Below are 26,187 nucleotides of genomic sequence, written 5' to 3' on the forward strand. Positions count from 1 at the left end.
CTTATGCCAACACTCTGAACACCTTTTACGCACGGTTTGACACCACGACCACTCTGCTGCAGGCTGTAAGAGTAGGCACAGTGACATCATCAACCATCATCACCAACACCGGAGCCCCTCAGGGCTGTGTCTTCAGTCCCTTCTTCTACTGTACACTCTGTACACAAACGACTGCATCAGCCCCTCACCCATAACCGTCTACTACAAATACTCTCATGACACTGCCATACTCGGACTACTCAATGACAATACCTCCATCACAGCCTATCAACACTCCATTTCCCATTTCACACAATGGTGCACGGACCATTACCTCCATCTGAACGTAGAAAAGACAAAAGAACTGGTCATTAACACATCAAACACCCCTCACTGGACTGAACCCCACCTCCATTCACGGCAAGACAGTAGAACAGGTCAACAACTTCAAATATCTCGGACTCACATTGGACAATAAACTCAGCTTTGATCAACACATCACCAATATCCATAAACGTTCCCAGCAGAGACTCCACATAATCTGCAAACTCAGAGCACTTTCTGTTGCCCCCCACCTTCTGTTACTACAAAAGTATCATTCAACCCATCCTCCTGTATTGTTCCCCCTGTTTCTACACCATGCTGACCATATCCAACAAAAACAAACTCACCAAGATCACCCATGCTGCCTCCAAAATCATCCACTCCCCCACACCCAATCTGTCAGACATGAACAACATAGCCATCAAACGCCTCGCACTCACAATAGTAAATAACCCCGATCACCCACTCAACTCACACTTCACACTACTGCCATCAGGCCGCAGATACAGATCACTCAAATGGAGAAGAGCACGTTTTGGTAGAAGTTTTGTCCCCTCTGCAATAACCTCCCTGAACAAAATGCCCCGTTGACCTTGTATAGTTCCAGACCTTACCTCACCTTACCCTACGTTTGTGTTATATGTTGTGTTTATATGTACTGTGCTCACTGAACATGTACTGACTGAAAACAAATTTCCTACAGGACAAATAAAGCTATCTATCTATCTATCTATCTATCTATCTATCTATCTATCTATCTATCTATCTATCTATCTATCTATCTATCTATCTATCTATCTATCTATCTATCTATCTATCTATCTATCTACCTACAATTATTGCAGAAATGGAGCAGAATTTGGCCAGTGTCTTGGCTCTTGGGCTAGGCAGTCCTGCCCTCTGCAGGCCACTTACGACCAGCCATTACCAAGGCTTCCAAATATAAATACGAGCAATTTACATTTGTACCCAAGCTGTATAATAACATCCTTGAGCAGTTGGTACTTCAAAACCTTGGTGATAAAAGCTTCTTCCAGACTGGAATCAAACGTACACCCCACTTCCAAAATGGTGGCGGCCTCTCTACTGTCCTCATCGACGACAACAACATCAGTTGTATTGGCTGTCACATTTGAGAATATGTCATCATCAGTATTACACAGTTTGAACATGGCAGTTGAAACAGGGGAGTGTTTATAGATTTCAACAGAGGATGAAACATATGGTGATATGCTATATTTTTCCACTTATTAGACATAATATAGCACTTCAATGATATGTGATCGTATATTGTATTAGATTGTTATCATTGTATTATGATCCTATGCTGAAATAACTGATTTTGAAAATTAACATGTTCTAGTTTTCTAACATACTCCTGTCAGTGCCCCTGACTAAGCCCTCGTTCACACAGGACGCTGAACGTAAGCAGAACTGAAGCTTGAAGCAGGCACAAGCTGAACGTATGCCTTACTGTTCACACAAGACGCCTTCTCTTTTCCTCTCAGCACCTACTCTCGCGCCTTGAACCCGCCCACAACTTCCATTGACGTCATGCCTCACGGCTTCACGGCTTCAGCGTCACGCTTGGAAATTCGGCGTCAGTCCTGAGTGATCGCTTCGGCGTGGCGTGAGCGTGGCTTCGGCACGGCGTCAGCGTGGCACGCACGCGGGTGGTGTGCACGGTTTCGCCTGTTAACAAGGATGCCGAAATGAAACTTGTGGGTTCAGCATAGGTTGAGCATTGCTTCGGCGTCCTGTGTGAACGGGGGCTAAGGCAATGGCAAAAGAACTGGAGTTGGTCCCCGGGCGCTGCACTGCGGCTGCCCACTGCTCCTAGTTCTAGGAAGGTTCTTAGTAGAGGATGGGTCAAATGCAGAGAATGAATTTCCCCACGGGGATAAATAAAGGATAACTTAACTTAACTTAATGATAAGTAGTAATGGTAATGCGGATAATGGAAGTTAATAAGATTGTATGCCAGCAGCAGTACAAACACAATGTTTCACATATTGCCTGCGGCTGCGAGCAATTCAATACACATATATTTGCTAAAGATACCTTGACAGATGATGCTCTGATGAAGGCCCATGGCCAAAATGCGTCAGTCTAGCCTGAAAAGAAAAAATGGAAACCTGAGCAAAAGTCTTGCATTTAAATTTTTGGAGTGTCGCTATTCCTACAACCTTGACAGATTATTTGTAATAAACAATTTCTTTTACCTGCACTTTATTGCAGGAGGGTGACAGGACAGTGGTTGCACACACATTTTCTTATGTCCATCCTTTATTATTATTATTTCCCATCCTTTATACAAATGTAATAACATAGCCAGTTTGTAGACCAGTGTTTGAAAATGACATTCTCCTCAGTATTTTCTATAGGGTTAGGGTCTTGAGGAAGACATTGAATTTTAACCTTCTTTTTTTTATTAGGGTTGTTGCATGACATTCTTTACCCCCTCACAGGTCTGACCCTCACCCTTCACTCATGAGCTGTCTCCTCCAGCCCCCCTGGCTACTGCTACAAGGTCATTAGTTCCCTGTGAGCAAACACAGACTCATGTCATTACAAACAAAAAGGCCTAGTTATTTTCCATGCCAAACTAAAACTGACCCATGCCAAAGTCCATCCAACTAGTGATGCGCTACTTGTATGTAAGTATACGCCACAGATCAGTCATCATCATGCTGTACTTCCCTCATGAACCAGATGACAAATTCAACCAGCTATACGTGCATGGATATGAGTCACACATGGGAGAACAATAATAACAGTTGTGCCTTCAGCATTTTTCTGGCAGAAATGTTCACTTTATAGGAGCAGGTCCAGCTCCAGGATGATGTTCACTTTATAGAAGCAGGCCCAGCAGCTCCAGGATGAAGTGACTGAGCAGTTACAAATTGTGAGGGGTCAGTTTGAAAATGGCCATGCCCGTTTTTCCCTCGCCAAAGTGTTGCCATTATTGCACCCCCTTCCACAAGCTAGCATAACATGGTTGGTACCAACTTGACTAGTGGCTTATTAACATAGGTTCCTGTGGTGTGATGAACTCAAAATGCACATTTATTTTCAGTGTCCAGGGTCTTTAAACCCTGGGGGGGGAGGGGGGCAGAAAATACAATTGAGGGGGCAAAGCCCTCAATAGCTCCCCCGTGGCGCCGGGCCTGCATAGACTGCATGCACATTTTCTCTTCTCCACTATAGGCTGTTATTTTCCATTCTTAAATATTTGTAATATTGGCAAATATTTGGCAAACTACTGTCCTTGTTGCTCAATGTATTGTCTCGGGTAAGTTGACCAACAACATTGTGTCGTCAGCAACTCAGACAATAAGTGTGCTGTAATAAAAACTCATTCAAATTCATTAAGATGTATTTATTAAAAAGAAATATAGCAGTTTTGCACTCAGAAAAGTGTGTGACCCAATGAATTATAAATCCCCAATGGTACAAAGACAGAACCATAAAATACATTCGAATTAGAGAATCATGCTTGTGTATTATTTTAAAAACACATTAAAAACAATTTACATAATCAACTTCAAAATCAACCACTACACAGGAAAAAACCACTTTAAATAGAAGGTACAATGCCATTATTACAACACCGCACTATTACAGTATCTAATCCAGTAATACTTTTAACCACTTCCTTGCATTATTCATCAGTTCCTGTAGCTATTAGAGAACTTGCTGTTATTGCTAGATATCACACACACACACACGCGCACACACACACACACACACACACGCACGCACACACGCACGCGCGCGCGCGCATGCACAACACAGAGCACATTCATCATCATTATCATCAACTACTTAGATTATCTTCTCTTCATTATGATGTGATTGTCTGCCTCCTCTTGGCATTCCAGCAGTTCATTAGCGGGCCTTATGGAGACAACATGTTTGAAGTTGGGCTCATATTTGTACTGGACGCTCCCCTTGAAGAAATACACAAATCCTGTTGGGGGGGGAGGGGTGGTATCATTCATTATTCAATATACAATGCGTGTATCAGGGTGTTGAGGTTTGAGTATTGCTTAAAACCTTGTTGAAGTGTGTCACATTTAACATGTCAGATGAATTATGATATATATATATTGGTATAATTATTGTAAACAGATGAAAGCATGGTTGAGACATAGCTTCTATCTCATACCATAACGTAGGCGGGCCTATGGATCAAGTTTTGTCCATCCAGTTGTCAAACATGACACCTCAGGTGATATGATCATCTCCAACACTACTTGTGTGATTTGGATGAAAACTTGGGGGGGGGGGGGATGAGGCATCTAATTGTGGCACCCATTGGCCAAAACCAACAAGTGATTGGCCAAATGTGAGTGCTATTAACTAGAGATCAAATTTTAAAACTTTGAAAGGCCACCGCTGCTACAACAACTGTCCAATTTGGATCAAACTTGAAGTGAGGATGCATCTTGTAACTGATTGTTCTCTTTCGTGTCAAGACTATCCCCTCCCCACTACATTTTAAATGGAGTTATTGTGATGGGCACTCTACCAGTACTGCTTTAGTACATATGACTGATCAATGGTTGACATATATGGATGACAGCAAGCTAGTTGGGGCTGTGCTCTTGGACCTTTCTGCTGCATTTGATGTCATTGACCACAGTATTCTTATTGCCAAGCTCAAATGTTATGGTTTCTCACCTTTAGCTCTTGCCTGGATGGAAAGTTATCTTTCTGGCAGGTCACAGCGTGTGTTCTTTAACGGCAGTTTTTCAGACAGTAAAAGAATATCCTGCGGCCTTCCACAAGGGAGTTGCTTGGGGCCTTTGTTATGTATGCTGACGACTCAACTCTGTTTTGTGCATCTCCAACATCAACAGAGCTCAGAGAGATTTTGCATGTTGAGTTGGATTCCATCATTAAATGGGTGAAAATTAACAAATTAGTATTGAACATAGCCAAAACCAAATGCATTGTATTTGGTAGCAGGCACGCTCTTGCTAAAGCTACTGCACTTAACTTGTCTGAGTAGATGGTACATCTGTTCAGCAAGTCATGATAATAAAACTACTGGGAGTTAAATTGGATAACTTACTGTCTTGGTCTGACCAAATTGATAACATTGTCTCTAAGATGGGCAAGGGCATCGCTGTTGCTAGGAAATGTTCACCATATGTTCCATCCTCTGTTATGTTTGAAGTTGTGCAGTCTCTTGCTCTATCTCATCTGGAGTACTGCCTGGTGCTGCTGAGAAACATCTTAAAAAACTTCAAATTGCACAGAACAGAGCAGCCAGATTAGTGCTTCATTGTTCCTTTCGGGCTAATGTGATGAAAATGCATAAACGACTATCTTGGCTTACTGTGGAGGCAAAGCTAAAATATAGTCTATTGTCATTCATGCAAACTGTCATTTGGAAAAAAACACCACATTTTCTATGTGAAAAAATAGTACATGCTGGTTTCTGTCATCGGTTTAAGACGCGTCAAGTGAGTACTGGTCATTTAGTTGTACCTAGTCCACGTACAAATTTTATGATGAGAACTGTGCTTTACAGAGGTTCTGCTGCCTGGAACATGCTCCCTGCGGACATGAGACAGATCAAAAATAGGTTTTCCTTCAAAAAGTCACTAAAACAAATCTTGAATCCACAATAACCATTTTATTGTTTTAGATTATTGTTTTTATTGCTTTTTATTGATTGTTTTTATTGCTTGTGATTGTATTTATTGCTTGTGTTTGTGATTGTTTTTATTGCTTGTGATTGTTTTTTGCTTGTGTATGTGATTGTTTTTATTGCTTGTGTGGACCCCAGTAAGACTAGCAACCACTTTGTGGAAGCTAATGGGGATACGAATAAAGAATAAAGAATAAAAGTTATTGTGATAAGTGAAGTTCAGGAACTAGACTACACCAACCATTCTCCCTCAATTGCAATCACCTGCCTGCGCTCAATCACAAATTAACTCAATCACCTGTTGCATAGCCTACATAAGCATGCCTACCCCTACTTGTCACCTGTTTGCTTCAGTCGTCACAACCCTCCCTCCCAACCCTGTTTCTCCCCATTTCACCACCAGCACTGGTTGTGTGTGTGTGTGTGTGTGTGTGTGTGTGTTATACAAACAAATAATATGATGCACATTGTTATTGCCACACAATGACCCCACAGCATCAGTTCTCTCCCTTCCCCTTGCTCTCTCCCACGCAACTACAACCAAGAAAAACAACACAGTAAAAGCCCAGCAAAAAGTCATGAAAATAACCTGCATCTCCTTCACCTGATGCCGACATCGTACTGAGTTTCCCCTGACTTGTGCTGTATGATTGTAATGTGTATACTTGTATGTGGTGGTGGACTGAATTGTCCCTCAGGGATAAATAACGTTTTATGTATCTATATCTGCCCTTGATTGATACAGTACATTGCCAATAGAGAGGAAAAGTGAACATCACTTCCTGCTTCCGCACTGTACCAGAGATTTTCTTCTGCAATTTATTTTCCCATAGACATTTCGTAAAATGCTTATAAAAATAGTTTTACTTGGTCAAACCAAACGGTTCAGCTATATTTAGAATCGGGAGAGATTATAGAACATGTCACTGGGACCAAAACAAAAATAAACATAAAACCTGATTTTTTTTTTACGTTTTGGTTTGAGCTGAATGTTATGCGATCTCTCCTGTTTCTAAATATATCTGTATATCTGGCGGATGAAAATCTCTGGTACAGTGCTGAAGCAGGAAGTGACGTTCCACTTTGGCTGTCTATAAACACAAGCAGTCAGAGATACCTCCGTTTTGTTCCTGCGTTTTTTCCCTCGTGCATCTTTTTTTCTTCCTTTGCCAGTGGGCCCTAGAAGGCTTTTTGTTGTGGTCGTCACCTTCCAGTCTTCTCAACAATGCTCTCATTTGTTTACAGCAATTATACTAATGTCTCAAAATCAGTGTTAATAATCTATTGATGCTAAATCGTTGCATGCGTATGAAGGTCTTCCCTTCATATAAACTTCATAATGCTGTATACGATACCTTGGTATGAGACAGCTGCATCCAGGGGAGTGGGAGCCCCTGGCCATTGCTGGGCTATGGGTGTCGGGGATTCCTCCATCACGTTCTGCACCTCATTGTACCTAGATATCATACAGAGGGAAATGTTGGTAAAGCACATATCTCTGTGTCTACATCTTCCCGCTGGAAGATGACATTTAATGCTCATCATTTTATGAATCATTGTAAACTCCAGTGCCTGGTCTGTCACCAAAGTCATCCTGATCATCAGCTGAACGCTTACAGTGGATGACAAATTAACCAAGCCATCCCTGCTTTACTCAGACAGGATCCATGAACACCGTCATTAGACTGAAAATGGACTCTGGTCCCAGTTTAGTGTATCTATAACAACATATTTATATTGCTGTTGCATGATTATATGAGCTATCATAACCTGACTCACATGAGAGTGCATGATAATTATATAGTTATACATGATATAGTGCAAACAAAAATAGGGAGCCAAATACATTCTGGAGACACGGTATAGATAATGCTGCCGTTAATAACATTATATTAAATGTAATGTAATTTTTATTTGAATCTATGATTGATGATGTTTGTCTGATGATTTCATTGTAAAAAAAAAGGTTAATTGGCTTGCAATTTGCTTATAATGTACTTCTAGTGAAGTGCTACCGGTTAGTCTGGGATGTCCTATAAATCAGTGTGGGATCTTTAGTACCTCCAGCACTCATGGCCAGTGAAGAACACGGTGAGGCGGGCTTGGCGAAAGTGAAGAGCAGCATCGACAGACGTCACCCTGGGAGGGAAGCCCAGGTCAGAGATGTTTCTAGGGAAGCCCTCCAAGAGTTCCAGCTGCCTTATCACCCAGTACTGATTATCTGCAACAACAAAAACACTAGCGTCTAATGGTTTTTGGCCCCATTTCATATCCATGAGCCATTAAGTCACCTGTTATTCAATGTATTCCTTTTATTAGGTCTTTATTAAGATACAAACACAGCGCATACTGCTCTTCTGAGGTTTGCACCGTACCTTTGAAAAACACCATGAGGTTCGCCTCCACATTCTGATAGACGGCGTCCAAAAAGGGAGGTATGTGTGGCCACAGGCTGCTGATCAGAGTGATGTCTGTCTTCTCGAAATTAGGATGTGTGCGCCACATAAATCTGAAAAAGAAATGACAATCTTTTGTTAATTGCTAGGTCTTCTGTATCCTTGGAAAGCTGGTTTAGGGGCCTAGACTCAGGTGAAGTCCACCTGTCACCCTATGATGTAGACATACTATAACACTACCTATCTTTGAAAAACAGGACCTCCGGTCCCATTTCTGCTACAGCGTCAAAAGACAAATCTGGGTCACACTTGTCAGGTGTTCTTGGAGGAGGCCTCTTCAAGGAGATTGAATAGAAATTGGGATTGATACCTGGAGGCAACACAAGGAAACAGTTTATAAAGCACCTTTTGACAGGGACAATGGGAGGGCTGCATTTTGAAATTGAGCCAATTTAGTTTGTACTCCCCAACCCCCTAACCTTGCTTGCAAGATGGATAACCTCGCGAGATCAAAAGAGATTCTCTCGACGTATCCATCTTGTCATGCACAGGCAGTTAAGATGATTGGTCATTTGACAACGCTGAGGAAGGTCTTTGACTGAAACGTTCGTTGCTGCTGCCCAGGTACATGAGGAAATAAATCAACAAAAAGACATTTGGAGTGCTGGCTTTTCTCTTGTTCATAAGATGATTGGTCAAACCATGCCGACCCGACCAATCAGCGGCAGCCGTGGCGGGCTCAGCGCTCGTCTGGGCAAGTAGTGGGTACATGGTCTTTGTAGTTCTTTTCACTCGTCAACATGGCTGCCGCCGCGGAAGTGACAGGCAGTCTGAATGAAATTGAATGTAACGTTCCCAATTCTATTTATTAAATTCTAAAAAACGACCCTCAACATTTGGGAAGGCTAAGCCACACAACTAGTTCGTTATAATCTAACTAAATGCTTCGAAGTTGACTTTACGACCGTGAGGACTCAATCAATGAATACCACGGAGATCAGCGCACAGGCACCTTCGGCGATCTGATTGGTTGAAGTTAACACCCACCAGCGGTGATAGACAGATGGGTCATCCAATCACCTGCCAAGTAGCTTGGAAAAAGTGCCCGCCTCCGTCAGCGGGTCTGGTTACTGCATTCCCAGATCGACTGGTTTAGTGAAACTATGTGGAGCTATACCGTCCATCTGGCAGCGTCAGGTTACCAACCCCCCACCACACTTCAACAAAGTTTTACAGCCAGTGTCAGTTAACTGAGTGATAGTAGTGACTGAAGTGTGATAGAAGTCATTGGCACTCTTCCATAGGCATTGACCTTATAAATTATCTGGGGCATGGTGGCGCAGTGGTAGCGCTGTCGCCTCACAGCTAGAAGGTCCTGGGTTTGATTCCCACCTGGGACGCTGTGAGCGCTGAAGGAGCACGTGCCCATCCACATTGTCCTCGAGTGCCCACCGTCCGGGTGGGGTCATCAAAAGGGCCTTTCTGTGTGGAGTTTGCATGTTCTCCCCGTGCCCCCTGGGGTTTTTCTTCATATAGGAACCCCTCACCAAAACATGCAATATCCTGGTCACTGAAGTGGTGCATCCTCTGGTCATTAGGGGCGCCTGTTCGGAGGGAGGGGAACTCGTTGGAATAGTGTGATCTTCCCACGTGCTATGTCCTACCGGTGAAGCTTCCCCTGTCAGGTGAAAAGAAGCGGCTGGCTACTGCCCATATCTCGGAGGAAGCATGGAGCCAGTTTCGGCTCTCCCCAGATCGGCAGAGGGTGGAGCAGCAACCAGGATAAATAAATTAAAATTAGCACTAATGGGGGATAAAAATGGGATAAAAAAAATCTGGGGGGGGGGGGATTATAGCACTTCATTCTCTCCACAGTCAGCTCCGTTGTGCTGTAAGTAGGCCTACTGATCATCTTGAAGAATTATCTGTAAGTAGGCCTACTGGTCATCTTGAAGAATTATTATTGTGCTTGCTGAAAGCAAAGCACAATCTTTGAACTCCTACTTTTTCGATCTGCCAAATTTTTGGGACGTAATAACAGTTTTCACACCACATAGACATGCCAGAACTCAAAACGTGCGGCTCATTGATGACAGGTATGCTATGACTTTGCTAAGAGTTTCATCAAGCAGTCTGGGCGCTATTCGCGATTAGGCGCGAGTTTCCCCCCCATTGACTTGCATGGGGTTTCGATAAATCTGGCAAAATGTTGCATTAAATTAGTTGTATCTCAGAAACCATATGGCCTCGAGCGACCAAAGCTGGTAGGAAGGTTCACAGAGGGGCCTTCTACTATCGAATAAAAGATTACACCAATTGACCAGGGCTATAACAGCCCTCTTTACATTTTGGTCCATAACTTTTGAAGCGTATAGCGTCCACAATCAAACTTCTTTTTTCCCTGGATTCCTTGGGTCGTTCCGCATCTATGCATATAGGCCACGTCTGACTAGATTTTCCACCATTTTGTGCAGGACAGTCCACACTTTGCATTTACATCCGGAGATGCTTCCGAATGAAGAAGAAGCATCTCCGGATGTAAATGCAAAGTGTGGACTGTCCTGCATAACACTGATTTTGCTGTTTTCGAAAAGACTGCACCGTTGCGATATAATCAACTTTCGTTTTTTCCTAGGGTTATTTTTTATTTTTATTTTTTTCAAAAAAAAATTTTTTTTCCCCTAACCCTAAAGGTCCTTACACATCGGGAGCGTTTTTTTCATGCAATTAATTTGCACGTCAATAATATTTTCCAAACCTATATCAGTTAATGCAACCGTGCATACCAACGGCGAAGTTTCGCCGAGCGTTATTGCGGCGTTTATTTTTTCGAACCACTGTCGATTTTTCAGAAATTCGCTTCCGAAGTGTACACATCTGTGGCTGTGATTGACAGGTGGGTCAAAACTCGCATCGCAATTTCGTGCCGTATATTCGCATCACTCTTGATGTGTAAGGACCTTGACCCTTGTTTTTTGTCATTTCTGTGGGTGGGGCCTAATTCATAAAAATCACCATAACTCCGGAACGCATTGTTCTTCTACAATCAAAAATATTTTTTTCCCAGGTTTCCTTGGCTTGCCCCACTTTTACTCATTGCTGTGATCTAAAAAATTACATCTATTGACCGGCACTATAACAGCCCTCTTTACATTTTGGTCCATAACTTTTGAACTGTACCGTCTACAATCAAAATTATTTCGCGCCTGGATTCCTTGGCTCCTCCTGCTTCTACTCACATAGCCCCCCCATAATTACTTAGTCCACCCTAGCAACCATCTACAAACGCCCTAGCGACCAGCCGGGAACACCCTAGCAACCAGTTAATACACCCTTTAACCACCTAGAGACGTCCTAGCTACACATTGCCGATTGGGGCTGCATGGGCAGAGGCATTGCAAGGAGGCAGGGCATAGCGAGGACAGCAAGCACAATTACATTTTCGTTAGGAAATTTAGATATTCTAGTTCAATTTTGATGTCCAATGTCTGACAGAAGCTTGACATATACAAAGTTTAAATGTTTTTTTTCAGTGAAAAATATGAATTTACAGTGACAGCATTTTTTATTTTACTTTTTCTAATCAATAAATGGACACTGTTGGCTTGCCATATCACAAATCACATACATATTTCACAACACCTTGAAAGAAAACTGACATAAGGATTCAATGAGCATACTGATACATGAAAGTCATATGCCGCTGTTATGAACCTAAATTGGGTATTTTGTGACGCAACTGACTCTTTCTTATTCTATTTGGATCTACAGTATGTCAAAACACCAATGTTGCACAAACAGTTGTATCTATAACATGGAGGGAAAAAACTATTTCAAACAGGCAATATACACATTCATATCTACACATTTAAGACTGTGTGAACTGGATTTTTGTTTTTGTTATTAAGCAAAGCTTTTAAACTGACAACATGATGACGTAACAAAGTCAGTTTCATATTGCTTATATGGTGCAACTCGCAGCAGTAGTACAATGATGTAGAAATCAAGATGTAGAAATCAGAACCTTGGTACTCTGGTTTTCAGCTTTGTCTCTCATCCCTCTGCTATACAACATGCCGTATTGTTATCTTCAAGAAATTACTGAGTAACTAGTAGGATGTCTCCATGTAAATTAATTATTACCTACTAATTTAACAAATTTTGACACGATGTAACTGTCACTACTTGACTAGTCTCAACGCCAGACCCATGAGTTCTTACGCTGATACACTACATCACTGCATGCTGTATGCGGAGCAGAGCGATTCAACGTAATATTTGAGTCTGGGCTGGGGAGAGACTACTACTTGACATACAGTTTTTTTTTCATTATTCTTTGTTTTTTTCAATATTTTATTTTATGTTTTCAGAACATGAAAAACAAGAACAAACAGGAAAAAAGAAGAAGAAGAAGAAGAAGAAGAAGAAGAAGAAGAAGAAGAAGAAGAAGAAGAAGAAGAAGAAGAAGAAGAAATAGATATATACATACATTCAACCTTACAATGTTACAAAGTGGCGCTACCAGTCATGTAAAATGCTTGTGTGCTTACAAAAAAAAATCAATAATAATTACTGTGCATGGTATCCACATCAAAATAGATCAAGAACGGGTCCCAGATGACTAAAAATGTCCTCAATGAATTGGTCCTCTGGAACCTGAGTCTCTCCATACGTATAATTGAGACCATGGGCTCTATCTTCCGACAGGCGCTATCCCCTAATAGCGCTTGCGCACCTGTTTGCGCATGCCTTAAGGCACGGAAGATAGCATTCGGCCTTGCTCCGTCCGCCAGGTGTTCTGCTGAATTTTGCTCCCTCGCCGAGCAGCAAAAAAAAGCATCCCCCCCCTCATGGGAACATACTTGTAATGATTTATACAGACATGTAAAAGTGATATAATTGTCTGGTAGACGTGACCTCCCTGATTTCTAAGTTAAAACAGCCCCGAAATATGTTGGGGATGCAATTCTTGGCCGGGATGCGGAAAGGTTCACGGCACGTGTCGCAAGGGCAAATTAGAGCTGTGCCAAAATCATCTGCGCCCCAAAATGCCTGCGCAAACGGGATTTGGGCGGTCTTACTACCAGAATTATTCACAGGCGTGGCCAGGCAAGGCTGGGCATTACGTCAATGAAAACCAATTAGATTCCCGTCTCGCAATGGCTGTTTGCGCGATGAATGCAATATGCTGTAATTCTCTCCATGCGTAATAGAGTGTACTCACTCGTGCGAGGACAGAGGGAGATGGAGAGAGCTTATTGACAGATCGTCTGTGGTGCCAACGACCGTTCGGGTTATGGAGGTAAATAGCCTATGTCCATTGTCCAACAAGTTTTCGCAATTAATTTCCCTCTTTGCGATGTGATAAAAGTTTCTCAGTGAGTTATAGTTGATTGCCTCACTGAATTATCTGCTAATACCCAATTTTAGCAGCATAATTTGATGTGTAGGCTGTGCGTAATGACATCTCCAAAAGGAATTCTACTTTGCACTGCGCTGCGCTACACGGAGATTACGGGTGCGCTCCGAGAGCGCGAGGTATTTGCGCGTAAGAGGTCCTTTTCAAAGCTCTTAGCACAAAGCAATTGCGTGCTGCTGACGATAGGGTAATGCCATCTATCACACGCTGAAACGCCTGCTTTGGCTTGTGGCAGCCAATGCCCAGTACAATTATCACATGCATGCGCTTGTGTCCGCCCCCAATTTGCATTGCGCACGGCGTTAAACGAGCGCAAATGCTAAATTAGCGCTTTTGGGAAGATATGGCTCATTTCCACCACATTTTACTACCCTGCACAGCTCGTCACCAGTCGGCTCTACTCGTTTCGGCCTGATGGATGACCGCAGATCATCTGCCCCCGCCCCCCCCCCCCCCGCCCACAGCTGGTCGTCATAGCGACCGCATATCTGTCCTTCGCTTATAGCTGAAGTAGGCTATAACATAACGTTACAATTAAATCCATCCACAGAACTTTTAAACTGTTTATGAAATACTGGTGCCTCTAAATGGCCTACAGTGTACATGGGCAAATGTGACAATCGGCCAGGAGATGCATGCGCTGCGCTGCGCGGGGACGGGAGAGGCGCTACAGACAGAGTGTGAAGCCTGTACCCCGGCGGCCTCTCACCAGGCAAGACCGCGGCTTCACCAAAGACCCACTGCGGCCTAGCGGAGCGCTGCACAGGAGCTTCCTGAGCAGCTGACTTTTTTCACACTCAAAACATTTGAAACCAACGCCAAGATTTTATTTCACCAGAGGCGAAGGCAGCAGCACAAAAGACTGATGGAAATATACATAACAGAAGAGAAGGTAAGCCCACTAAACTGGTATGCAGCATTGCATTGACAGTCAGTAGATAGAGTAAACACAATTCTGCCTGACCAATCAGTCGTCAACAATGTTTTCACGTCACGCATGGTACCGGGTTCATAAAATAGAACCCCGACGAGGCAGGTACGAAAAGTAGCACGACTCGACCCCAATACAACCCGGGCTGGGACGGTTTTAACCGGTGGAATGAGACAATTTATCGAGTTGAGCGGAGCGGGATCGCGCTACTACCTGCGGTGGAAATGGGCCAATAGAGCCCCATGTCTGTCAGCCACAGCTGAAAAGAAGGTGGAGAGGAGGACTTCCATTCCTTCAGAATCAGTTTCTTGGCAACAGTCATCCCCTGTGTCAGAGATTGCTGCACGGCCGTTGGGAGGAGCATAGAGGATTCTGAGCAGCCGAAAATGGCGAGTTCCGCCTCCGGTTGAAGGGTTATTTTGTCAGCCTTAGAGTACTTTTCATTGATATTTTCAAGTGAAGTTAAAAGCAAAGGTAAAGATAAGGTTAAGTAGTAAAGTTTTTCAATCCAAGCAGTGAAATGGTCCTGTTTTTCCTGAGTGGCTTACTGTTTTGGATGCAACCAGAGTGACTCACCATACATGTGCTGGACATCTTTGACATCTCGGAAGGAGAGCTGAAGGTCGGGTTCAAAGTTGTATGATGGGTACATGACAGCTCCGGGGTCGGGAGAGTGGTGCAGACCCAGGGCATGGCCAAATTCATGTACCGCCACAGAAAACAGGTTGAAGCCTGGGGCAGGGACACAAGTCTTGTAAGGACTTTCAAAAATAATTTTGTTCGTTGAAGTTTTGAGTTCAAACATAAAATGTCAACACCATCCTGAGCAACTTCCAATGCCAGTAGCTACCAGTGGAATTAAAGCTCCAGTCTTCATCCACATCAAAGTGGACGTCTCCTCCAATTTTGATCCCAGGCAGGAAGGCGTGGGCCAGGATGCCTCCTTTGCCATCAAATGGCGAGCCATCCTCATGGTCTGCAACAGTTAATCATGATATTCAACCAACAGTTGATGTATGCTGTGTCTCAGGATCATTGAGAAGCACAACTTAAAGGATAAGTTCACCCAAAAATTTGAATTAATCTATTCGCCCCTTCCATGCCGATGGAAGGATGGGTGAAGTTTTTTAGTCGACAAAACATTTGTTTTCACAGCAAAACCAAAACACTGTTGCCGAATTCTCCTAAACCAGGGGTCTTCGTGTGGGAGACTGAGCCTCCCCTCAAAGAACATAGACAGCTGCGCCCTCCACAGCCCCGCCCCCCAACCACGCCCCCCAACCTCCCCCATTATTACATTATTAATGCCATTATTAGCTACTATTATTGTTGTATGCTCCACTTGGGCATAACAAGTTCCAAAAATCTTGTAAGCATCTTTATATATTCTTTAAGATTTTAAAACTTTTGTATCCTTTTTTCAAATATCTACTTTTACGCATTTTATACATCTTTATCCACTCTGAAGGACTTTTAATCGTTTTTTAACACATCTTTATTATAACTAGCAGGATACCCGCCCCGTGCAGTGTATCAAGTGTAAATGTTGCTTTCTCTGCATGTTCAACCCCTATGGACTGTGTCTGCAGCCAGGCTGGCCAGCACGGACAGACAGCTCCCCAGCCCCATCAATCTTGTAAAATTTGTCTGAAATAGCTCCCCAACACATACAAAAATATGACCATGTGTTTGATGTACATACAATGAACCCGCGCAATCAGATTTGTGAAACACCAATTTTTTTTTAAATCTTCCTGTTTTCTCCTCTGACAGGCTGCTGGGAGTGGGCTCACCTCAACAGAGGCAGCCAGACTGCGGGCCTCCGGCTGAAGCCCTAGTTTTGCAGATCTGTGAGTGAGCCAGTGGATGGCCACGGTCCATCATCTCTCATCAGAGGGTGTGCGCGCAGGCTCTCTGCATGCAGACAACCGCGTACTTTTGTGACCGCGCGGACATGTCCGGTGGAGGCTGTGCATCTTCTTCTCTCTGATTTTTCTGTGTTAGCTCGCGTCCCCCAGGGCAGGTGCACCTCACACTTTGACAACCGCTGTCCTAAACAATTTAAGTGGATTCAAACTGAAAAAAAGCCCAGAGACGCCAAGTTGACTTGAAAAGACATCATTTACACCCTGGTTTTAGCTGAAATCTTCACTGTAGCCATGTGGTCCAAGAACATGGGTAGTGGATACTGTAGCCTGCTACACTGGATATTTCACCTAAAAACCAGGTGTACCTAAATTACATCTTTTCAAGGCGACTTGGCATCTCAGCTATTGAAGACTTGGATTACGGGTGAGCAGTAGGCCTATGGAAGATTTTTTTCCCCTGTTTGAATTTTGATCACCATCTACAGTACTTCAATTGTTTGTGCAACGGTGTTTTGCTGTGAAACCCCACAAATGTTTTGTCGACTAAAAAGCTTCACCCGTACTTGTACTAGATAATGACCGAATTTCTATTTTTGGGTGAACTTATCCTAATCTGTTAAATCTAGAGCTCACCACCGCTGTGGAAGGAGATAACGATGTCAGCCTCTCTCCTCCTACTCCTCTTGCGGAAACGGATAGGTGCAACGTCGGCCCACAGCTTCCATGCCGCCGTGAAGGCTTTCCGAACCCGGGAGGCTTGGATGGTCGGGAGGTAGCTGGAGATTCTGTGGAACAAACACAGAATTTCACTAATCTGACATCAAATAATCAAATCAATCCCAGTGATTTGTTGAACTCTCCACTCCATTGTTAAACCCTTGGCAAAACATGTTGGAAGCCCCATGCCAGCCGTTTGAATTTTGAGGACTTCAAAATGATGTAGCATGATCATGGCCGTAACTACCATTGAGGACACAGAGGTCATGACTTCGGTATTTCTCAAATCCTAGTTACGGCCATGAGCATGATGTCAGTAAACTGCACACTCCCTCTGACCTAAATATCAATTTTCTTGTTTAGACTGATGACACGGAAAGTGTATTTAGCTGCGACCAGCAGCTCTATAAGTCACTCTGTTGGTCGCTAACCTCAACAAATGTGGTACTAAAAACAGTATAGCTTCTGTCTGCCTCAGTTTCAGCTGCTTATAGTGGAAAATCAAAAAAGGCGAAACAAGCCATTTTTGAGGCATTATCCTATTATTTCTTGCAAAAATTATAATGAGTGAACCTTTGTGATGCCACAAAGTTATGGAAGATGGCATTTAGAGGCTCACGTTTCTAGTATGAATTGTGTGGATTTAAGCTGGCGACTGTGCATTTGGATACTTCCACCATGTTTAGATATATAGCACCTATAGATGTATATGTTTAGATATATAGCACATATTGATATATGTTTAGATATAGCACATATAGATATATGTTTAGATATATAGCACATATAAAATATATGTTTAGATATAGGACATATATATATTTGTTTAGATACATGTAACACATCCAACTGCTTCCAAAGAGGCAATTAAGGGAAATCCTCCATCCAAGATATGGGACCTTTAATAGCATCATTATTGAGTGCAGCTTTGGCTTTTGGCGGTCTCTAGAACCTGTAGCTGAGGGTGCTCCTCTTCCAGCGGATTGTCTCTTCAAATGCTTCAGCATCTGACAGACCGCAGCGAGGCCTCCTCATGGCGGCCAGAGTCTCTTCGGTCAGCTCGCCACTCACAGGCAAACCAAAGGAGCGCTGCATCTGTCGGACCTTAGCACAGAGTCCAGTCAGCTGGTCTGCGCCAGTGTCTACAGCTCTCCTCTGCCTCTCCAACCTGGGCTGGTAACCATAAAAGTGCTCCAGGTAGGCCTGAAAACAGATCATTCACTCAGCTGCAGAATTAATTATTACTGCACTACCAAAGGTAATGAATGCTGTGAAGCGGTGGTGTTGAGCATTTAATCGTGAGATACTATCTCATTATCTTTTATCTATTCTTCTTTCTGGGTCCCCTGAGGGTTTGAATCGTTTTAAACTGTACGAAGCAGAAAAATAATCACAAGCTGACGCAAGCATTAAAAAAGAAATCTATAGGACATATACTCCTAAAACTTTCCACAATGTTACGCAAGCTGAGAAGTAACACAAATGATCAAGGGTTCATAAAATGAGTAGTCTTTACAGTAAGCATTCCAAACATTTTCCTTAGACCTTATAATAATAGAACTATGCACAAAGGTAGGCACACTCATGTAATTGTAGGTGTCACCAACAGCCATACACAGGGCCTGAAGATAGCTTCTGACTTCTAGGACTATCGGAGCACCAAGGATTTGTGCAATAATCTGCATGGCCAGATGTTTCACTTAAACCCTTGAATACCTACAGTATAGAGAGCCAAAGTGAAACGTCACTTCCTGCTTTCTCCCTGTACCAGCCCTGCGAAAAATATGAATGGCGGTGGACGGAGAATAAGGTTACTTTTTGATCCCGTTTGAATTGTGCCACAGGGTGCCAACGCTAATTTTGTCAATTTAAAACATAACTTTGCATGTCAAGAAAGTCACAGTTTGTCGTTTATGTTTTAAATTGACCAAATTAGTGTTGGCACCCCGTGGCACAATTCAAACGGGATCAAAAAAGTAACCTTATTCTCCGTCCACCGCCATTCATATTTTTCGCAGCGCTGGTCCAGGGAGAAAGCAGGAAGTGACGTTTCACTTTGGCTCTCTATAGGTGCAGTGATGCAACTGTTGGTTGCAGTTGATGAAGTTTGAAAATTATCTCTAATTATGAAACGTGTCATTCAGCCAGATTTTGTCCAAATCTTTTATTTATCTTTTGTTTATATTTTTGCATAATGCTAGGCTAGCCTGCAGTTGCTAAAGTGCTACCATGCACACCACAGGGACGATTTTGGTACTAATCCTCTCTTCGCATATTGGGAAAGGTCAGTGATCAATTGTGGGCTCTTTCTCTATTCCCCCCCTGGCCTTAAATTTGCATTTATGGCTTGGCGCAGCGCTATTAGTGGGCGTGGTCATGCGCATTCCCTAATTTTTCCTTGACGCTAAACGCCATAATGTGCAGCGCTAACCATTTAACCGTGCCTTTTTAAGCATAGAATTATTCACAAGTGTTGGATTGGTGATCTCCAGTAAACCAATCACATTCTTCCCTTCCAAACTCCGATCCATGAACGGAGCAACTCCAGTCCGGTCAGAAAAGCCCTAAAGCCACGACCAAAGCGCTCTGAGCCCCCTCCCCTCCCTCTCTGCCCACTTTCATCCCCGTCTGTCTCGATATGCTCCTCAAACAAATCTCACTGCAGTTTTAAATACAGCAAGCATGTAAATACGCTACACTATAGCAAGAACAAAGTGAGAATAATGTTCTAAACACATCGGCTAGCAAAATATAGCCTATCCCTGGATGTCATGATGAGATTAGATTGGTGAAAGTTTGGACAGAATGATTGCATCATTTTCTCCCGGAGAGCTGCATTTTTTTTCTCCGTCTCTGCACGGTAGGATGATGCAACAGCCTCTGAATGACAGGGGCTCAAAACTACAGTATAACAACTTTTTTTTCATTGGTCATTGTGCCTGCCTACATATTGTAGCGATCCTGGGTCGCTAAGGATAAGAGCAAGCACGTGAGCCTAAGATAAAGGGATTGTCCCTTTAGCTTGATGGTTAACGTGTTGGGCTTGTAAGCTGGAGACCCGGGTTCGCGCACAGGCCTCGCCTGTGCCGTTACATTGGTGTCAGAAGTGGGATGGGTTGGCCGTGCGATCATCGGAAGGCAGCCCGGATGGGATGCGTGAGGGAGCTGAAAGCGTCCGCCAGTTGCTGCACCAAGCTGGTAAGGCAGGGAGTAAGCTGAAGCGCAGGGGCTGCGCTTCCCACAGGAGGACGTAGTGTAGCGATCCTGGGTCGCTAAGGATAAGAGCAAGCACGTGAGCCTAAGCTAAAGGGATTGTCCCTTTAGCTTGATGGTTAACGTGTTGGGCTTGTAAGCTGGAGACCCGGGTTCACGCACAGGCCTCGCCTGTGCCGTTACAATATAAATTAGTGGCCTTTCCCCCAAAATAGTGATGGTTCTGTCATTCTGTGGTGTAGCCTACATTTCAGATCTGATGCTTGCAGTGCGCTATAGGGACAGAAATTGACGTACGAGAGAGAGGGAGAGAGAGTGAGATAGCAGCAGAGTGATTGAATAACGCCGTGGGTGCATCCCCGGCGCACTGAATAAGGCCTGGTTTTGAAAAGCGTTAACCGCAAAAATTAACGCCCTTTGGGAAGATCAGGCTGGTATTTAAGGCTGAAACGCCCATTCTGGCCTATTCTGGCACTGCGCCACGCCTCTTCAGCGTAAAGTGCATTTCGGGGCGTAAAAACATGACGCTATCTTCCTGAGTCAGCGGTAGGCAGGCGTAAAGTGTGTTTTTTGTGTTTAAGGCCAGTTTAGCGCCTAAGGTCAAGGGGAGAATAGAGCCCATGGTCTGGCTAAGCGAGACTGCCAAACCCCCCCAAAAAGTCAGCGTAGTGCTTTAAGAGGTAGACAACAGAAAAAGATTTAAAAGAACTGTGCTGATCTAGATTTCACCATGAAAAAACAAAGATGCTGGGATCAGCAGTAAGCATTTAGTGTGAACCCTTATTAGAAACTGTTGTGTGGCCATTGCAGTTTTTGCTACTTTCCATGACTGCTGTCAGAGTCTAGTTACTAGACTAGTAGATCACTTATTATCAGTGATATAGTGAGAAATACAGAGGTGGGTAAACTGTCCAATGTAAGGTGACCAGACGTACCCGTTTGGTGACCTGTCCCCAGCTGGAGCTGTCCCCGAAATGTCCCCACTTTTCTATTCCTTGTCCATGTCCGACATTGCTAGATTTACTAGCCTATATAGCCTTTATATCATATGAAACTAGAGGACCTAGGGCATCCATTGGTCTCAACCATGTTGTGCTAACTTGTCGGGAAGGGGGCTAAATAACGCTCCAAATTTTGGCAAAGATTTTGGCAAAGGAGAAACTGGCCAGAAACTGGTTTGGCCATTTTCAAAGGGGTCCCTTGACCTCTCACCACAAGATATCTGAATGAGAATGGAATCTATGGGTACCAGTCAGTCTCCCCTTTACAGTCATGCCCACTTTATGCTAATCCCCTACAGTCTTTGGCAAAACCATGCCATTTGCATACAGTATGTGTTATTTTTATTATTCTATATTATTTAGTTTTGAATATTTCTGCATACTGAGGTCCCTAAACAGTCTTGGAATTGCATAAATTGGGTATGGATGGAAAGCTGAGACTATTGTGGATTCAATGAGCCTAATTGTATTCATGTGTAATGATGTTAGTCCCCATAATAGAAATTTCATTGTAGAGAGACCATTTTTCGAAACTTGACCTCACTGTATAAAATGACCAATTGTGACCTCTAGGATAATCACAGCCTTGTGAAACTTTACAACCACAAACTAGACACCTACGCCATTCAGGGGCATGGCTTTATATTGACAAAAAGCAGGTTTCTGAGCAATTTCCAGAACAGAAGTGCTCGCCCCCTGATAGGGAAATTTAAATCACATTAGCCTTTCTTTTGACAATCACTAGTGAATATTATTTAAGTTACACATAGTTATTGTACATGCATAGACAGACCTCATATTCAACCCGTAGCGTACATTTGCAGCTCCTCAAACTGTACCCTGTCACTGTGTCACTATGTGCTGTACAGAGCCAGAATACCAGATAGGTTGTCTGCAGATGAGCCTTCAAATGTGCGTCAAGACAGATGTCATCTGATGTGTGTCCTAAAAGTATGTTTGACTTTCTGTTCATTGAATGTAAGCTTGTGTATCCATTCGTGAATATACAAGAGTGCATCTCTTGGCCAAGATCTATGTTAATACATCGTTTAAGACTGCTTCTGACTCCTGGCTCCATCTTTTGATCACAAGTGGTTTTCTTCAAGTGGTTTGCTGTTTACCTTTTGGCTGTAAATTTCTATTCTATAACACACCACCCAATCGCCAAAAAATGCAAGTCTTACAGAAATCCCCAAATGTCAAAAGTTGTTGATACCAAATCACAGCATGCATTTTTCTATGGTGTTCCTCAAGGTCTTGGTGTCTGAATGTGGTATTTTGGAGGGATATCAGTCAGCCTGCATCATAGTTTATTAGTAGCCTACAACAGTTAGCATGGTCAAAATGCATGAAACCCTTTTTTATTTTAATTTTATTTTAATAATATTGGCACTTACTGTGATGTTATTTCATATTGATTTATGTCAGCCTAAAAAGAGGTAGGTGGGCTTAACTTGTTGTACAATGTATTGAATGAAGAATTATATTAATTTAAAGAGATTCTATGATCAAAAGACAATTGGGGCCACCTATTTTGTTGTTGCCCAAAGTAACAATCCTATGGATGGGTCAAATGAGGTCACTGCAAGAAGTGATTAGGGAAATCTGTCTCTTAGCTGCACTAACAGACCACTAGCATACCTGAGCAAAGCAGCAGCAGTAAAGCTGTCCAGAACGCATCTCCCATAAATAGAACAAAGACACATACATCTATAGGCTCGCTCATTCTGTCTTGAGGGGTCACCTGCCATGCATCCACTGATAAATACCTCTGCAAACTCCAGTTCAGCTCTTTCTGGTCCAGCGTGGGCTTGCGCAGGTCGCTCCAGGGTTCCAAGGGGAAAGGTGACATGTTGGCTGGGCATCACGAGACAAATCAGAAGGCCCAGCCAGAACATCCTCAAGTTGGACAGGCTGTCAGTCAGCCTCTCTCTATGAGATGTTCAGCTGGAGATGCAGGACTGTGTGTAGAGCTGCAGCGGTGGCCACCTGGATCCCACTGTTAATTATAATGTGTGTGCTCCTGTCCCAACAAGATCGGCACGGTGACTCCATGCACAGTGGGGACCTCACCTCTTAAATCGCTCCTCAAAGAAACAGCAGACCTGCTACAGGGACTGCAACTATTTAGTTTACCCGTGAGCTTGTCAACACAGTGGTTATGAGTGGTGGATTTGCATATTCGAAGTGGTGTGGGACATTATGGTGGTATGATGATGAAGGGCTATAAACCGAGATTAGTACTCAGATGGGGTCGTAGCCTGCAGACATAAAGCACTCAAATGTCCCTATCGAGATGCATCTGATTTGTTTAGCTGCATCCTTTGTGTCTGCCAAATGAAGCAATTAACAGAAGATATAAAATTATTATGATATTTGGTTAAAGACAAGTAAATAAGTCAACTTCACTTGAGTACTGATGTGGTCAGGAGGGTGTAGAGAGGGATTTGAAGTATGATAATGATGATTGGGTTTGAAGATTATTACTTTTACAGGTTAGATCTTGATTAGTGATATATAAAAGTGCTTCGTGGTGCCACAAGACGCCAGGAGAATGTGTTTCTTACCGTCTGCAGCTGGCCTCATCAACAAGGCTGTGCAGCCATGACGCACTATCGCAAAAAAAAGGCCATTAATCAGGCCTAATTACCTCATTCAAATCTGTCTCCATTAGGTCACCCGCAGGGGGGCTCTTTACACTTCCTGAAAGATTCAGCACAGTCACATGTAAAACGGCATAGCTATGGCCGAAGTCTCTCTCTCTCTCTCTCTCTCACACACACACACACACACACACACACACGCACAGACGCACACATGCATTCTTATTATAGATCTGATAGCCATTGAAGCTCACAATCACTGGCCATTTAGTCAGGCCTCGCTCACAGAGTTGGCATGCAGCCTCTCCTCTCTCTCCCCAGAAGGTTTTCATAGTCCATTTCCCTGGCTGATTCCAACTCCGCTCAGGTGTGCTCCTCCACTCAGGTGTGCTCCATCAGTAGCTAACGAATGGAGCTCTCTCCATGGTGCTGAACCTGTGTTGACTAATTTTTGGCATTTAGTCGGCCCTAATTACCTAATTCAAAAATGCTGCTGCTCTTTACACTTCCTGAAAGAAAACACACACACATACACACTCCAACACTACAGCGTGGCGAAAGTGCTTGCAAATATATGTGTATTTTTAAACACAGAATCCTGGCTCCCCTGGCCAGTGACACTTAGGAATAGACTAGGTGACAACCAAGTATAGTTTGGTGACAAGCTGGAGAGACAGTTGACGGTCGGAGAGACGGCATCCGGTACGGGATGGGTTTAGCACCCCAGCCTGGCTCTCTCGTGAGGGAGAAATCCACAAACGCTATGGATTAGCCTCCTGAAAATCTGTGCAAAGATCAGCGCAGCCTGGGGTCCTTCAGGCTAGAGCGAGGTGCTCGCCGCAAGCGAATGACGTGCACCGCACAGGCCTTCTTGAGGCGTCCTCTCTGCCCATGGTAGGATTGCCTTTACCCCGGGAGGGTCTGGTGAGACGAAGGAGGAGCCCGGCCTGGAGTCACCCACAGGGCCTTAGACCCTCCATGCACTGAAGGGTCTTACAATACTGCGGTGTAGCCCTAACTCTATTGCAGCGTATTGGGTGTGATCAACCCTTCTGCGGGCAACGTTACAGACAGAGTAGGAAGGCTGATCCGTGAGCGGCTGCTTCTGGGATGCGGGTCGGGGTCTTAATCGGCCTCGGCTGGGTCTACTGGGCGAGGGTGTATGATGTTGAGAGACCCGAAACACCTTACGACCCCAGCTAACATCACTGATGATATATATATATATATATATACAGTATATATATATATATATATATATATATATATATATATATATATATATATATATATCACACATCATTGTACTCTGTATGCCTTGGTCAATTGGTCATCTCTCTCCATGCGTAGAACCATACACTGGTACATATTCATTTACAAATCCATTATATGTCTGCTGCCCCCTTACTTAACATCCTACCTATCTCGTAATCAGTCCAGTTATAGCCTACGGTCCCAGGACTTCATCACTTTCTCCATCCCCTCAGTCCGTACTGAGCACGGAAAAAAGGCCTTCTCCTACTCTGCCCCCTCAACCTGGAACACGCTTCAGCAGAGTCTGAAGCTTGATTCCCCTTGCGAGTTTTAAATTATTGTTAAGAGATTTAGAGCAGCTATGGTGTGCTCATGCTGAATCTCTTCCACCTTTAACATGTATTTGTTAAATGTTTTGTTTCTTTTTGTTTTTGTACTGACTGTATTGATTGTTTTATGTCTTTGTAATTTGTACTTGTCTGAACAGGTCACACTTGAAAATGAGACCTCGGTCTCAACGTGTTTTTACCTGTTTAAATACAGGCTAAATTAAAAAAAATATATATATATATATACAGGCAGGCATGAGTGGGTTGTGTTTAGGCAGGAGGAATGATGGGTGATGGTTAAGGTTAGGGTAACATATCAGGGTAAGCCAATTAGAGGCAGAGTAGGGCGGGTCCTTCCTGCATTTAGAAAATTCATGGGGTTTGGTTTTCCCTATCCAATCACCAGACCAACGTATCCACCTGTATCTAGCATACAGTCATTTTAAGTCGACACTGATGCAGCCATGACTTGCCTGTAATAAATACTTTCAAAG

The 26,187-nt window shown here is 43.5% G+C and overlaps 1 protein-coding gene across 1 annotated transcript; it reads right to left on the reverse strand.

The window, feature by feature from the left end:
* Window positions 1-4,133: 4,133 nt before the first annotated feature.
* LOC310784640 (interstitial collagenase) lies at window positions 4,134-23,359 on the reverse strand (the record flags this gene model as incomplete). The annotated part of the gene is made up of 10 exons (XM_083645655.1): window positions 4,134-4,273; window positions 7,318-7,418; window positions 8,024-8,183; window positions 8,338-8,471; window positions 8,599-8,728; window positions 15,285-15,440; window positions 15,559-15,684; window positions 17,210-17,361; window positions 18,246-18,496; window positions 23,252-23,359. The coding sequence occupies 10 exons, from the start codon at window positions 23,357-23,359 to the stop codon at window positions 4,134-4,136; spliced, it is 1,458 nt and encodes a 485-aa protein (XP_083501781.1).
* Between the last annotated feature and the right edge of the window lie 2,828 nt (window positions 23,360-26,187).

This window comes from Poromitra crassiceps (genome assembly GCF_964638095.1).
Source record: "Poromitra crassiceps genome assembly, chromosome: 1".
Classification (NCBI taxonomy): domain Eukaryota; kingdom Metazoa; phylum Chordata; class Actinopteri; order Beryciformes; family Melamphaidae; genus Poromitra; species Poromitra crassiceps.